Source organism: Haliotis asinina, chromosome 2, assembly GCF_037392515.1.
Source record: "Haliotis asinina isolate JCU_RB_2024 chromosome 2, JCU_Hal_asi_v2, whole genome shotgun sequence".
Lineage (NCBI taxonomy): Eukaryota > Metazoa > Mollusca > Gastropoda > Lepetellida > Haliotidae > Haliotis > Haliotis asinina.
Window position 1 is genome coordinate 83,120,873 of NC_090281.1, and position 15,955 is coordinate 83,136,827.

Genomic DNA, 15,955 nt, shown 5'->3' on the forward strand with positions numbered 1-15,955 from the left:
TACTAGACCTTACTTGACTTGAAAGCTGAGAGTCCTCACACTTTCGTTAAAGATTTAGTATCAAACTCGCTTTCGCTCGTCTGATACCAAATCATTTACTCGTTTCATAAAAATGGTATTACACGGAAGGTTGTTTAGTATCCTCTATGTATTTCAGGTGAAATTTATATGCTGTAACGACCTTCAAGACAGGAAGGCTAGTATAATATTTGTAGATATACCACTAAAGGTTTTCATGCATTGAACTTGAATCCTTGAAATCGTTTTGTGTCTCAGCCTTACCTTTGGAATCATGGTTGATATAATAATATTTACAGGCACTTCATTCAAAGTTCATTTAGATATAAACATAAAACTACAACCAACATAAGTAATCTATCTCGTTGTTTTTCAAACTCAAATGGTACCAATTTACTGTTTGGACATCAAACTTTATTTCCAGTAATAGAGGTTGATGGGTTTTCTCAAATCTAATTCAAACCTACTCAAGTTTGCTTTTCAAGGAATCATTGACTGGACCAGACATTCAATTGACAGGAGCACTGACAATACACAAGTGGGATAAGTAACATAATTCAATTAAGTAGGCAAGCCTCACGCCTGATCATGTTACTCATCTCCTAAGACTATAATTGCCTGGTCCAACCAGCATGTGTTTCTGAAGACCAACTGGAAACAGATCTTCGAGGGTCCAGTTGATGTCTAGAGCTCAGTTAACCCAGTTAAAAACTGAAGTGAGACATGTTGGAGTGAGACATGTCATGCAGATGTGATGTTTGGAGTTCAGTTAAACTCTGGTTATATCTTTAAATGAAACACCAATACCGACCATGTAAGGTAACACAAACAAATAATTACTTGTACTTCTTTAATGATATTTTCTTAGAATTCCTTATTCACTGCATGACTGTTTTGTAATAAATAACAGTATAATGTACACAAATACAGAAAAACACATTGTACACTGATGGGGATACAGAATGTACACAATACAAACCTTTGATTTACCAAGTCATTGCAGTAATGTACATGCATTTACAAATACATCTCTGAAACCGATATCAGTAATGAATAATGTCACAGACAGGGTCTGCATTACTGGACATCATGCACATACTGAGACAGAGTGAGTGAGTGAATATGCTTCAAGCAATATTCCAGCAATATCAGAGTGAGGGACACCGGAAATAGGCTTCACACATTGTACCCATGTGGGAAATAAAACCGGGTCTTTCTGTGACTAGCCAATGCTTTAACACACACACCCACTGAGACAGACAGTGGTGGTGAGGTTTAGTTTTGAATTTTCATGTGACAAGGTAGGGGTTGAAACAAGGACTTCATTTTGATAAATGAAAGAACAATCTTATGATAATATGTTATTGTAAAACAGATGACAGGATTGTTTGTTTGTTGGCTGTTTGACACTGGACTCCATAGTTAATCCAGCAATGCAGCAGGAGTCAGCAATTCAATGCATCTGGAGACTGATATCATGAGCATTGATCAACTTGTATACAATGACATGCATCAACCAAGTGTTAACCAGTATCATTACTTTGTACATTAACTTACTCATCATAAACAATGAGTATCAGATTGAATAGTCCAGTATATTACAGACATTATACAATGTATTTATAGAATTTGGACATCATTGCATACACGAACAGTGCTCTTCAAGGCTATGAAGTCTTCCTTGAGGCATAACAGACTGATGGTCTGTGGATGCTGTTTAATACCACAGTAACATGATAAATGTCCCATAGACTCCCAAAATATTAATAATACAGGTAAACCACTGCTGACCTCAAGTCTTCTGTTACTGCAAACATGGGTCGGGTGGATCTGTGCAGCCCTGAAATTCCACGGAAACATGAACATGCATGTTCTCTAGCCAGGGTGATTCATAGCAAATGAAAACACATATACCCTTAGGACTATCTCTCTGTCGATTTTACTGTGGCATTCAGGTTGAACAACATGGACTTGAGGTTCAGAGACAGGAAGGCGTTATCACTGCCCGAGTTTCTCAGCATCTCCTGGACAATGCTCACAATTGTGTACACTTCAAAGAATCGTTTGTTTGATCTGAAGAACAAAAGAATTTCAAGGACACAATTATCGAAATGATAATACATTGATGTCGACAAGAAGAGACTTTTTTAAGGAAATTCTTATAACAGCACTCAAAGCACACTGAGATTATTGTCATCACAGTCAAAAATTGTTTTACAGCCATACTACATTCTAGTTGGTATTCATTATTGATTCAATAAACCCATAAGCTGTAAACGTCAAGAAACATCGGTGTTCATGGTGCTAGCAAGCCTGTATGGTTTTAACACTTCCTCTGGAGACTAAACACTCGTCTGTGTAAAAGCAATTTATCACTTTTATATTCTACACATTATTACAGTTTTGCTGTAACCAGGTAAAAGCATGTGTCATTCATCTAGTCAGCTGCTAGTCTGTGCATTTTAATCTTGTGTGTGAAAAGCACATAAGGGTTAATTTGTTCGGTGGTTTTGCCCCAATGAGCAATATTCTAGCTATATCACGTCACGCTTTTGAGTTTGTGACAGTCAAACAAATGACTTTAGGAATGGGCAATATTCCTTGATGTCAGGGTATGTTACCTTATGCTCTCTCTTCCCAGGAACATCAAAAAGATTCAATATATAGGATGTGTACACAATGTGTCAAGGTGACCTCATCATTCAACATGTAAACTGTCATGCAGATATCTGAGAAAGTTCTTCAAGTGATATGCAATCTCACTCAAACTTACTTGATTTTGGATAGTTTTTGAAGAAGGATGCTGAGTTTTTCAACAATCTTGTTATCAGAAACGGGTGTCCGTAGCACCATTGCAACAGTCCTGAACCAGTGTTCTGTGCTGCAACTCTCCAGGAATCTTGATGTGAATGGTGAGTCTGTTGACAACTGCAGCAGGATGTCTACTGCAGGACCCATAAACACCTACAATAGAGGCATACATTGCCAATACAACACACTACAGGACATACTGACACTTGCAGCTGAGGATTACATTCCCTATACAACAAAGTTAAGAGGATTTGCCGTAACATTCAATGATTCAAACCAAACACTGCTGGGGTGCAACAAGCCTACCTTGTTGACAGGCTTGAGGTAGATAGTGATGACAGGGGTGGCCTGGTAATACAAGAACAGCTCCTTCACTACATCAGACTTGAGGTCAGTCTTCAGGACATCAAACACCTGGGCCAGGAGGTCAGCTGTAGCAAAGAATACATAAAGAATACTTAACGACCTTCCATGTAATACCATTTTTATCAAACGAGTGAATGATATGGTATCAAACGAGTGAAAGCAAGCAAGTTTAGTATTCTGTTTATTACTTCCAACACAAATTGACAGACGCTGCGGTTACAGTGTGAGGACTCCCAGTTTTCCTGGAATCAAACAAGCTCCAGTACCACTGCGACAGCGGCATCAGCATTGTGATCTGATAACTCTGAACCCGTATGACATCATGCACTAGTGTAATATTGCCAGAAAAGTATTACACTGCAGTATCTTCCACGGGCGAGTAATAAATCACAGTAACCATGATGGCAGCAGGTGACAATATCACATTCTAAGCTTAAACAAGAAATAATTTGAATGTCTACAGTACAACAATTTAATATTCCAGTTGACATGATTAAATGAGTGCACTATTTGTTTAGTACTTTAATATCAAATGGTCACTGTTATTGTTATGGACAGTAGATGTTCCTGTAAGTTTGGGGGGAATGATGTAAGGCTCATAAAATGCTGGGTGATGAAAGGGCAAGTTAATAGTGTCTTCAGAGTTATCTCCCTTCATTGTTTGCCAACATAACAGACTTGATCATCCTGAAAGTTTCAGGAAGGAACAGTTTCTAGAATACTGGCTGTACCTATATAACGATGAAATAAGAGATATTCAAGGCCTATGCAATCTGACTTGAATCATAATGCCCTTCTGATTGAAAGCCAGTGTCTGAATATAATTTATTGATTATCCAGTGATCATTTACTGATTTCTAAACTGATTTCTGTTTAAACATTTGTTTACCTTGTGTGAGTGTCTTCAGGATAATAAGAGATGACAGGAGTCGAATGTGAAGGTTGGAACTCCTGAAGAACAAACCCTCTTTCTGTTTGTCTCCCCTGTCTAAGACTGAACTTGGTAATTTCTCTGTGTCTGAATTCCGAGGACCTCGAGGTCTGTACACCTCCTCACCAAGTCTACGCAAGGTTGATGACAGACTGGTTTTCTGCACAGAACAGCATTAAGATCCATGAATTGAACAAATATGTGGCCACAGGGTATTGAGCTTGAGAGCATGGTGTTTCAGCTGATGCGAAAGTGGTTGATTGGGACTTTATTCTAGAATAAATTTCAATGAAAGCATTACATTCAATTCATTCTATTAGTAAACCTCATGAAATAAACAAATCATTATTTAAAATATATTCCAAACAGCAGCAGTAACTGAGTATGCTACTTGCAATCATGAAACAATGCCCCAGCTATTAAGGAATTATTACCAATCCAAATTCATGCTTAGAGTGTCTAATCTTAGACTACTAAATTATGTTTAGCAGGTACAATTCATGGTAGCGATCACTGAATAATAACAAATGAAAACTACAATTCTGAACCTGTTCCCAACACTACAGTTGTGACAGAAACTGGAACTGAATAACTAATTATAAGTGGATTCTGTTCATGATCCCATTGGTGTTATAATCCAAGACTTAAAGAGAATGCTCCCCAAGCTGGTTCTGCCGCTAAGGTTTTCCTATAATACACACCTGTTGCCCATGGCCTTGTTCAACATTCATGAGTGACCAGTAGATGAACTGCAGACATGGAAGACAGAACTTGGAGCTTGTCAGGGGCACCTCCTTCAGGATCTCCACAAGGCTGGGTAACACCTGTTTGTGAAGAAACTTAACTAAATCCTTACAACTGACTCATCACACAAAGAAATTAATAATGATTATTACAGACCATTTGCATCCCCGATGCTCAAAGTACATACATTATTCCATCCTTTAACAGATCCTGAATTAATGCCATTACCAGGACACAAGTTCCATAAGAGAATGCTGCAGTCAAGAACAGTGCAGGGAGACAACTTGCCAAAGGGAGATAACAACGCTTAATGAACAGGGATATAGCATAGTAATTTTTAATTTTGCAGCCTTGTCTAGGCAAAGCATTCACTGATGGCATTAGCAACAGTCATGCCAGTGGAGCACAATTACACACCGTAAGAGTCATAGATACAGTCAAGTTCAGTCGTCTCTTGTAAGTTGCAACAACAACTAGTTACACCTAAACACTTCTGCTAAGGGCACTGTTGCTTGAAATGATTGTTGCCTTCTGACTACTGTAATTCCAATAATGTCCAGCGTTACCCTGAGTATTTTGTCCTGAACATAGTCTGGAGCAGAGAACCTCTCTATAGGCTGAGTTGGCTGGTCTGTGACAGCATGACGGAGGTGGGCATCACACACCCAGTCCAACAGAGCAGACAGGATGTCGTATGCAGGCATGCCGGCCTGGAATACCAAGCAAAAATCCAGCTTGAATGCTATTGGTATGTGGATGAGTAACAAAGCTCCTGGGTCCCGATCCAAACAGCATCTAACATGACCTGTCATAACTCTATAGTTTATCGCTGTCTAATGAATATTGTACTATGAAAACTTTGGATCAAGACCCAGCAATTTAGATGATGCTGTCATAAAGTCATTGCATGCCATTTCAATAAATTGCTCAATTTGTAATTGTGAATCTGTACTGATGCAAACTGATGAATATTGACCCTAAAAATGCAATTCAATGGCAGGAAATTCTTTACCTTTATACAGTTGAGACTAATAAAAGAGACGAGAAGAAGGCAGAACATTCAATATGGAAAATAAGTGGTGGAGCCAAAGCTTTAAATGTGATTCTTGCATATTTGCAGCAAATACCTTAACATGAGTGAGACAACTGAATGCCTTCGAATATTCATTGGAATAATACCTTGGATACTTTGTGTTGTTTTGGTCTGTCTTCAGTCTCCTGTTTGGCTTTGCTCTGTTTGCTAGGCACTTCTGTTGATGATCCGAGTACATCTCCGTCTCTCTGCCGCTGGTCAAACTCTAGCTTCCTCTGTTAACATGGTTCAGACACAACATGGTACACTCCAAGTTGTTATAAATTACTGGTTACCTCATCACCATCACTCCATTTTACAGTGAAACCAAAACACAGGACTGACTTTTGATATCAGAGTCATTTGTTGCACATATACTATATACTGGTAAATCTTCAGCAGTAACATGACATACTTTTTGTTTTCAAGCGTGTGCATATAGTCACACTCAGCCATATTCCAGCTCCATGACACCAGTCTATAACAACATCGTAACAGACAATCAAACCAATGACTAGGAACCATTCAGATTACCAGCACAACCAGTTCAGGTTGAAATCTATACGTCAGCCTGCTTTGCTGTAGAAACTAGAACCTCAAACTGCTTCCTCAGATCTAGAAACAAATTCAGTTTTTGTCCACTTTCTCAAGATAGTAGGAAAGAATAGATTTGTAACTGTTCACAACCTGTAAGTTTGTTAGCCGAGCTTGTGAGCTTGTGACCTGTTTCTCAAGCTTTAGTTTCTGCGTCTGGGTTATTTCTAGCTGAAAAGTCAAAACATACATGTTAAAATGTGGGAAAACTTCTGAATGGTTTGTTTCATTGCATGTCATTTAATGCCTTACTTACTAAGCCTTAATGGCTTGCAACATTCCAGTTATATAACATGAATCTGTAAATAATTGTGACCATACCAGACAAACAAGTCTCTGATATCCATGATATCAGAAGCAGATATTATCCAATGATTGAGATATAATGCCATGCACCAACAGTGAACATGTTCACATTAGTCACCTTATATGATATCTGCGTATAATGCAATTCCATGTATAAGACAAATACCCTCTATGACTTCAAAACCACTTCTAATCTATATAACCCCTCTATAATGTGACCCTGAATGAAGTACACCATCAGAGCATACACAATCCTTAAATTTGTAGTAAGAATGTGTTTGTGTCACAATATTTTCTCATATGATGCTTGGATGTGTAGAAACCAGCACATGGTAGTAGACTGCTGAGGACATATTCTATTGTTACAGAAGTCTTGATGGTAATGGGGTAACATAAATGAATTTGACATTGCGCAGTTCCACTTTCGAGGAAAGCTTACTTCATATTTTATGAAAACCTTAACACTGACCTTGACCTCTGAGTAATTTAGGCCAAACTGTTTTGAAAGCATGAAGGTTATGCATGAAGTGAAATGATAAAAGATAGGGCTGTAACGATTTCCCCAGACCTCAATTCAATTTTCAATATTGGACCCTCAATTTGATCATTTTCAGTTCAATTCTTCATACAACTAAAAACATCACATAACATTTAAGTATCAGCTTTTATATTGTGAGATCCATCACCAACTTGGTCTACAAACAACAATTCTCATTGGATAATTAGCTTGGCATCAACCAATCACATTTCACCTTATTCCAGCATTTGAAACTGCTTGAGTTGGAGAAAAAAATTCTGGTTGAGTGGAAATAATTCAAATAGCTATTCAAATATCGAACTGAAATAGTGATAATGATTATCAAAACTAAGATATCAAATTCGATAATGATTATAAAAAATCAAAACTAAGGTGTCAAATTCAATTTTCCACAAATCAAACTAAATCCTTGTAAAAAAAATCTCCAGCAGCTGTCCAATTACAAAATATTCACTTAGATCAGTCCTGATGGATGAACTGCTAAATATGATACACACTTAGCATCATCATTTTTGTTGGGCTCAGCAACAATCCTAGGATAATAGTGACAAGAAACACACAGATCGCTAGTGCCTGCATCCACTCAGACATCACACAGAATGATCCAGGCCTACACTAACCTCCTTCTTGAGAGCATCATTGGCTTGTTTTAAAGTCTCAAAGTTTTCCTTCAGTCTTTTGTTCTCTTTGGTTCTCTCTTTCAAGGCTTGTTCTAACTTTGCCACCTCATCTTGATGTTGCTGTAAAGGAAATAAATATTGTATAAAGACATTTACAAAATACACATAATAAACACATTTCCATGAATATAAACAAGTTTAACAATCATCTTTCCAATTACAACAGATCACCTTCTGACATCATTATCAGGTTGAAACAAACTGTAATTTTTGCTTCCTATGAAAGTATATTTTGAAAGGGAGGGAGTCAGTATGGTTTTACGCCGCTTTTAGCAATATTCCAACAATATCACACCAGAAAAGGGCTCTACAAATCGGACCCATGTGGTAATTAAACCCATGTCTTCAGCATGAACAGTGTTTTAACTATATAGTATTAGGCTATCCCACTGATCTTAGAAAGGGATTAAAAAGATATATACATATACATATTTAAATGCATTATTTCACTGAATTGTTGTATTTATATCTGTGTTACCTGCTGTAACACCTGGCACCTTTGTTTGACTTCATGGTCTGTTATTGTTTGTATGTTGGACTGGGAGATGACAATCATCCTCTCTCTCTCCTTCAACTTGGCCTCTCTCTCATGTAATATCCGGTTCTCCTCCTGACACAAAGTCATGGACATATGTAACAGCTCACACACGTTTTCACTATTCATCTTTAGATTATTTGTGATTCCCACAACATTTAGAGATGCCAATCCAGCTGCTATTTCAGAGGACTCATCAGGGTTAAACAAAACAATGCCAAGAGAAAAAGAATAATAAACTTCTCTGAATGGCTATCACCTCTGAGATCCCTGATGCAGAGTATTGCTAAGATATTTTCATTATAACAAGACACAAGGGAAACATGTGATGAGAGATGCATTCATATTCATAAAATTCATTCACTCTCTGACTCTGACTGTTCTTATGAAGATAATGATGTGTACTGAGATCTAACGGAATCAGTGCATATGCACTAGTGAGTGAGTGAGTCTAGCTTTAAGCTGCACTCAGCAATATTCCAGCTATATGGCGGTGGTCTGTAAATAATCGAGTCTGGAGCAGACAATCCAGTGATCAACAACATAAACATCAATCTGCACAATTGGGAACCGATGACATGTGTCAACCAAGTCAGTGAGCCTGACCACCCGATCCCGTTAATCGCCTCTTACGACAAGCATAGTCGCCTTTTAAGGCAAGCATGGGTTGCTGAAGGCCTATCCTACCCTGAGACCTTCACGGGTCGCATATGCACTAAGTTACCAAATCAGAAACACATTGATAAAACAATAATTATATTTTTACAAAACAGCCTGATACCTTTTACAACCCTTATCACTGAGTACAGGCTATTTTAAAACGTGAATCAAAAGCATGGTAAAACTCTATTTTCTTTTGAAATGGCACAAGTTGGCCATAATTAAACATGATTTAACTGCATGTACATATAAGACTAGCATGTTAGAGTACATGATATTTATATACTAAGATACTACTATAATCCTCAAAAAAATGTAAGCATAAACACCGTTACAAGTTTCTTACTTTGAGTTTGTTACTGATTGCTTGGAGTTCTTGATAAATATTTCCCAGATCCTCCTTGTCCAGTGCTGGGGGATCTGTGTGTCACACGTTTATACTTTATTAGGGATACGATGAGTTGGGGTAAAATATTTCAGATTCCTAATCTCATATCAGTCACATCAATGTCAATTCGATATACTCAGCTTTCACAGTATCAGCAATACTCAACAAATAACATGGCAGGGAACACCAGCAAATGGGTTTCACACACAATACCCATGTGGGGAAGTGATTCCCGGTGTTCCTCAGTGAGTGAATTTTTTAACCGTTACACCATGTACACTGCACATCACACCATTAGAAATCTTGCAACAATCACATAATGACCATTACAGGTACAAATAAGACCTGCATCTTTGCACATAAAACACAGGTTCACTGACTGCTAACAATGCTGATGACATTTGTATTCACCATTCGGAATCACAGCATTTTGTTATTATTTTTTTATCATTTTTCCAAACCTTCATCACTTTCCTCTTTGTCTCGGCCATGTCTGTGCTTGCCAGATTTCGCTGGTCTATGAGGTGGTGGTTTCCTTCGGAATTTGGGACTTTGTCTGTTGTAATCACTGAGGTACAATTCTGACAAGCTATCTGACTCCAACAACTGACCATGGCTGTGATGGGGAGATAACTCTATAGGAGTCATTGCAGAGTCTAGAGAAAAAGAAAACATCACAGATATACCACTTACCAGCAAAACTTAAAATGCAAACATATTTCTTTCCTGGACATGTTGTATTTGACGAGATTTTCATACTAACTATGACATGATAATAAATGACATCACGAGAACACAGGACAGATAACTGTCACCAAAAACCTTACAAAATGGAAGTACATAGGCCATCTCCTATTCTCACAGGTTTCCTATTCTCATGGGTTTTCGCGGTAAACGCATTTTCTGCCGAGATCACCGATGCATGATACTTAGCGGTTGTTTACATCATTGACCGGTAACTAGGAAGTGGCCCAAGTCAGTGAATTATCAGAATTTTGCAACGTAACGATTATTCAGTTAAAATCGTAACTTTTCCCTGCCCTTGCTGATATGATTCCCCTTCCTTAAACATAAGAACATTACTTTCTCGTTATGCCGCGAGAATGGGAGACGCCTCGAAAAGTCAGGACGGACAACCACGTTTTTCATCACGCTCATGTGCAATAATACACCTGATGGATCAAGCAATTGATAGATGCATATGTTAGAGGGAGAATCTCTTCACTTAAAAACAACAAGCATACATACGAAAAGAACTGTTTGTATTATTTTTTCAGTACCACGAGAACAGGAGACGCCAGTATACATACCAATATCACTGTCAGCTGAAAACTCCATCTTACACTCTTATAAGCAAATGGGACACACTCTGACATAAGTAACTCTTCCTTTGAGCCTGAAAATAAAAACATATTCATTATTCAGGGTGTGTGTGTGTGTGTGTGTGTGTTAAATAAGATGCAGGAAACATTCCTCTCTGCATCCTTTAGACCCAACCCTGGGTTTGCAGCCATATGAAGATAAATTCCCAGACAATACATGCATTCCTTATGTAGTGTGGCTATTACTAACAGTTAATAACAAGATCTCAAGTCATTGAACACCATAGACTTCAAACATAATCGTCATTGCCAGGATAAGACATACTAATAAAACATGCTGGAACATGTCTGAAGATCTTCCACACATTTAAACTGACGTTGTGAATGATGTAAAATGGGCTGGATCAGGCTTAATAACGAAGCACATTGCTTTCATTGCCTGTTAGCAGACCAATAAACCCAATCTAATTTCTGTATTTCATACGCTTTGGATTTTCTCTCTTGTGTTAGGCCAGTGTTTGATCATCAGATCAAACTAAATGCAATTCCACAGCGCCGATAAATGTGAGAAAGTATGTAAACTTCGGTGTTTGAGACTTAGACAGTTATCACATTCAATGCCCGATACATACGTCTTCAACTGCAACATACTAAATACCTAATGTATCAGAAATATCGACCAATAACGTACATTAGTAATGAATATTGACAGCAACATCAGCTTCTCCAAATTCGAAACGTAAACACACAAAAACTCCTTACAGCGCTATATCTATTTCTGATTTGCGAACAAGACTCCAAAATGTCTATACAAGGAGCTTGTGATGCGTCATCACGTGATTAAGGAACTTCCGGTTTTGGGATACAAAAGCAAAATCCACCGATGGATTATGGTTAGTTTGTAGTGAAACACATTTCTTTTATTCTTTTTTAAAATGGAACAAACATCCTGAAAACAAATGACGTGACATTTTAATTTCTAATCACAACTGTTGACAGAAATGGTAACATATCAGCTATCCTATATAATTTGGATACCCTCATGATCACTTGTGTATAACTGTAATGATTTTACGAGCGATTTATTCATTGTGTATTATCTCGACCTTTCTAAAGTGCAAAATGATGTTACTTTTGTTATGCGACATGTTACTGATCTTTGGGAACTGAAAGCTCACTTAGCAATAAACTCTCACAAACCCCAAAGATTCTGATGATACGATTTGCAAATTAAAATATTTATGGGGTTTTCTCCCTTAGATCGTTATGCTTGTGCCTACCCTTCCTAGTAACTCTGTAGTTCATAGTGAGTGAGTTTAGTTTTACGCCGCACTCAGCAATATTCCAGCTATATGGAGGCGGTCTGTAAATAATCGAGTCTGGACCAGATCTGCGCAATTGGGAACCGATGACAGCATACGACAAGCATAGTCGCCTCTTATGGCAAGCATGGGTTGCTGAAGGCCTACTCTACCCCGGGACCTTCGCGGGTCGCTGCAGTTCATAACTTGTGGCGCATTTTAAGCATATGTGGGTGCGTGAGTGCGTGCGTGCGTGCGTGCGTGCGTGTGTGCGTGTGTGTTTCAGACAAGGCCGCACCTTCTTGCGACTAGAAAGACTAGGGTCGAAGAACATTTTTACAACAACAGAGATATGTATGGAACTACAGCCTATGATTTCTACAACTGAATGATTCAAGCAGATCTACATCAATGGGTTTGTTTTAATATTTATCACAAACGTAAATAGCACGGTTTTTATAGCTGTACAACAATGACACATGTATGGATAATAACGTCTTTTATTTTGTTAGTGCGAATGTCTTGTGGGACAAACGTACAAAAACATACCGAAACGGATTTGTCGTCATTTACTTCCCAACTTTTAAAATGTCACTCAAAGAAATGTAACGCCGTAGTCTGTTATCATGGCGGACTGCAATCTGGATCGAGTTTACAGGTCGACCATAAATCCTCGGCTGTCCCATTCATTTGCATATACTTCTCCCTAAAAAGAAACAGTGTTACTGTGATGGTCACCACTAGCTTGAATGACCGGATGTCACATTTTGATAAAAGTATTTTGATCAAGATATTTTGAACAAGAAGTTGAAGATGGTACTTTGTGTAATGGCATTGAGCTCTTGTCTGATGAGCTGCCCGTGAATGTTGAGAATCTGTAGCACAGGTTCATGAATATCGACGTCTGGGACAGTGGGGTAGTCTAGTGGTCAAAACGTTGCCAGTAACGCCGAAGACCCGAGTTCGATTTCCCACATGGGTACAATATGTGAAGGCCATTTCCGGAGTCTCCCGCCGTGATATTGCTACAATGTTTCTAAAAGCGTCGTAAAAGCATACTCAATCTCTCACATTGAAGTCTCTCAAGCTCAGACCACATATGCTCAAATGGTTTGAGCTCTGGCTGATGACCAACCGAGCAACGTATATGCTCTTAACGCTCAGGAAATACGTGTTGTGTGGGGGATGACCATTCATTGTCATGAAAAATGATCAACGAAAGCTCCGAAGATCTCGTCACGACAAACCCTCACCAGTTGCCTTGAACATGAACAAGATCTGTCCCTATACCAAATGCGATGGATTTCCCACATGACGTCATTTCCTCCACCGCCGAATCTGTAGACTTCTTGTACGCATGCAACATCCGGAATAGCACATATCCGTCCATCTGTCCCCAGAAGAAAGGAACGGGAATCGCAACTAAACATAAGCCTCAGCAGACGTTCCGGAAGCCGCCGATGATGTAATGGACACCACTGTGTCCGCTGAAGTCGATTACATTGAGGTACAATAACGTTAGATCTTCTTGCTCGGATTGCTGCATCTCGTAAATTTGTGAAGGTATAGGACGTAAACCATTAATTTGACTTGCATTGTACTTTACAGGTGGTTTCCAGTTTCAAGGATGAAAGACCAGGATGTGGCCACATTCGGCTGCAGAGATGATGAAGATTCTCCTTGATCTTGCTCGGCCGATATGTTACTTGTTTGATGCTTTAATCGGATTTAGTAGTTGCTCAATATTTCTTTTCCCACAATCTGATATATTTGAGTTACATTGCCTATGTTGTTCTGACATTACAGTATTGTTGAAGTAAGATGTTTCAGCACGAGTGATGTAACATGTCATATGATTTCCTTTGCAGATATTTCGAAATGCTGTTCGAAAGTAGTCTAAGACTCAGTCTCTGAATATTACATAATTGTGATAGAAACCAACTGAAGATGAGCCACAACGGGAAGGAAGTTTCTGAAACTGAGGTGATCTAAACTTGCCTCATTAAGGGCTTTAACATTACAGAAAGGGCTGAGGAGGATAGCAATGCGGTTCAGGGACTGGGAGATAGCTAGGTTATTGGAAAAAAGCTTTCCTCCTCATCCCAGGACCCAGACAGGTAACGTTCAGGACAGGGCCAGAGAATATGCGGGACAGTGCTGGGCATAAGCATTACCAGACGTCCATTTTCCAACATGGTAGGAAAGATCGTTCTTGGAAACAAGGTCCAGATCATACTATCATCATCCGTCGGCTACCCGTGAAGATAAGGGTTCATGCTGGTAGTAAGAGGAGATCAGTATATGTTTTATCTTCCTTTGAGTATTTTGGTACTGCTGGAGATTATACCAGACACCTTCAGATGTCCAGGAAGACACTGTATCCACTGGAAAGAGTCTTCATCAACCCACGCTCGTCATGGGAGGTGTGTGCAAACAGGATCAGGAGGTCAGGCCTTCAATTGCGTTCTTTCTCAGTTACGTAGATAGATGCTGATGCTGATGATCACTGGACTGTCTGGTCCAGACTGGATCATTTACAGATCGCTGCAATATATACATATGGAAATTAATTAAGCAACACCAAATTCAAAGACACATAAAAACTTAACAAAGTTTAACGAAGTAATTTTGATGATTGATTATTCAATTTTGATGTATTGACATACAGCATGAGCTTTTCATGGGTTGATATGACGCGCGTGAAGCTTGCACAGCGCACGTGCATTGCTTTAACCTCAACTTTCGAAAAATGCACTTTTTCCCTGGGGTGTTTACAAGCGCAGGTTGTCGATTGCATTCGGTTTTTCATTCATTTCAATGTCATGGCACGTAGGAAATTATCAGAGGCCACTCGTTGGCAAATAATCGGCATGAGGAATGCTGGTATGTCTCTAAGACAAATCGGGACTCAAATCGGACGACATCATTCCATAATTTCAAAACTTTTGAAAAAATACCGGGCCACTAATGAAGTTAAAGACCTGCCTAGACCAAAAAGACCCAGGAAGACCACACTCCGGGAGGACAGAGCTTTACTGAGACTTGTACGGCGCAGGTCCTTCGACTCGAGCTCTCGGTTGAGACAGGAGTGGCTTCCAGGGAGACCCATCTCGAACAGGACTGTTCGGAATCGTCTGAAAGCTGCAGGATACCGGGCAAGGAGGCCAATCAAGCGACCCAGACTGTCTCCAGCCCATAAGGCAGCCCGACTGGCCTGGTGTAATGACCGTTTGCACTGGAACATTGCCTCTTGGAGGAAGGTCCATTTCTCAGATGAGAGCCGGTTCTTGCTGCACATGGTGGACGGTCGTACTCGGGTCTGGAGGCAGAGGAACACAGCAATGGCTCCACGGAACATCCAGGAGACTGTGGCCTTTGGGGGAGGTTCCGTTATGGTATGGGGGTGCATTTCCATGAACTGCAAGTTGGATATCATTACCATCCGTGGCAACCTTAACGGTGTTCGTTACCAACAGGAGGTTCTTGACAGGGCTGTGGTACCTCATTTTGAGAACCATCCTCTGGCAACGAGACCCATATTTATGGACGACAATGCTAGACCTCACAGGGCGCATGCTGTAAATGATTTTTTGCGGCAAAATGCAATTGACAGAATTCCATGGCCTGCCATGAGCCCTGACCTCAACCCCATTGAACATTTGTGGGACTTTATTGGCCGTCGTGTGAGG

At 39.4% G+C, this 15,955-nt stretch overlaps 1 protein-coding gene across 1 annotated transcript; it reads right to left on the reverse strand.

Moving 5' to 3' along the window:
* Window positions 1-854: 854 nt before the first annotated feature.
* Window positions 855-11,735, reverse strand: LOC137274463 (coiled-coil domain-containing protein 138-like). Its single transcript, XM_067807659.1, has 14 exons — window positions 11,657-11,735; window positions 10,954-11,039; window positions 10,105-10,299; window positions 9,602-9,675; window positions 8,539-8,670; window positions 8,001-8,120; window positions 6,630-6,707; window positions 6,050-6,178; window positions 5,437-5,580; window positions 4,828-4,950; window positions 4,085-4,286; window positions 3,136-3,260; window positions 2,792-2,982; window positions 855-2,091 (listed from the first exon to the last, which is right to left on the reverse strand). Exons 2-14 carry the CDS (start codon window positions 10,979-10,981, stop codon window positions 1,941-1,943), a joined length of 1,692 nt encoding a protein of 563 aa, XP_067663760.1. The 5' UTR covers window positions 10,982-11,039; window positions 11,657-11,735; the 3' UTR covers window positions 855-1,940.
* Between the last annotated feature and the right edge of the window lie 4,220 nt (window positions 11,736-15,955).

Excerpts from the sequence above, each read along its gene's own strand:
- LOC137274463 (XM_067807659.1), bottom strand. The coding sequence starts at position 10,981 with ATGGAGTTTTCAGCTGACAGTGATATTG. Across the intron at positions 6,179-6,629 it reads CTCGGCTAACAAACTTACAG|AGGAAGCTAGAGTTTGACCA; the intron begins GTTGTGAACAGT and ends CCATGTTAACAG. Across the intron at positions 2,092-2,791 it reads CAAAAACTATCCAAAATCAA|ATCAAACAAACGATTCTTTG; the intron begins GTAAGTTTGAGT and ends TTTGTTCTTCAG.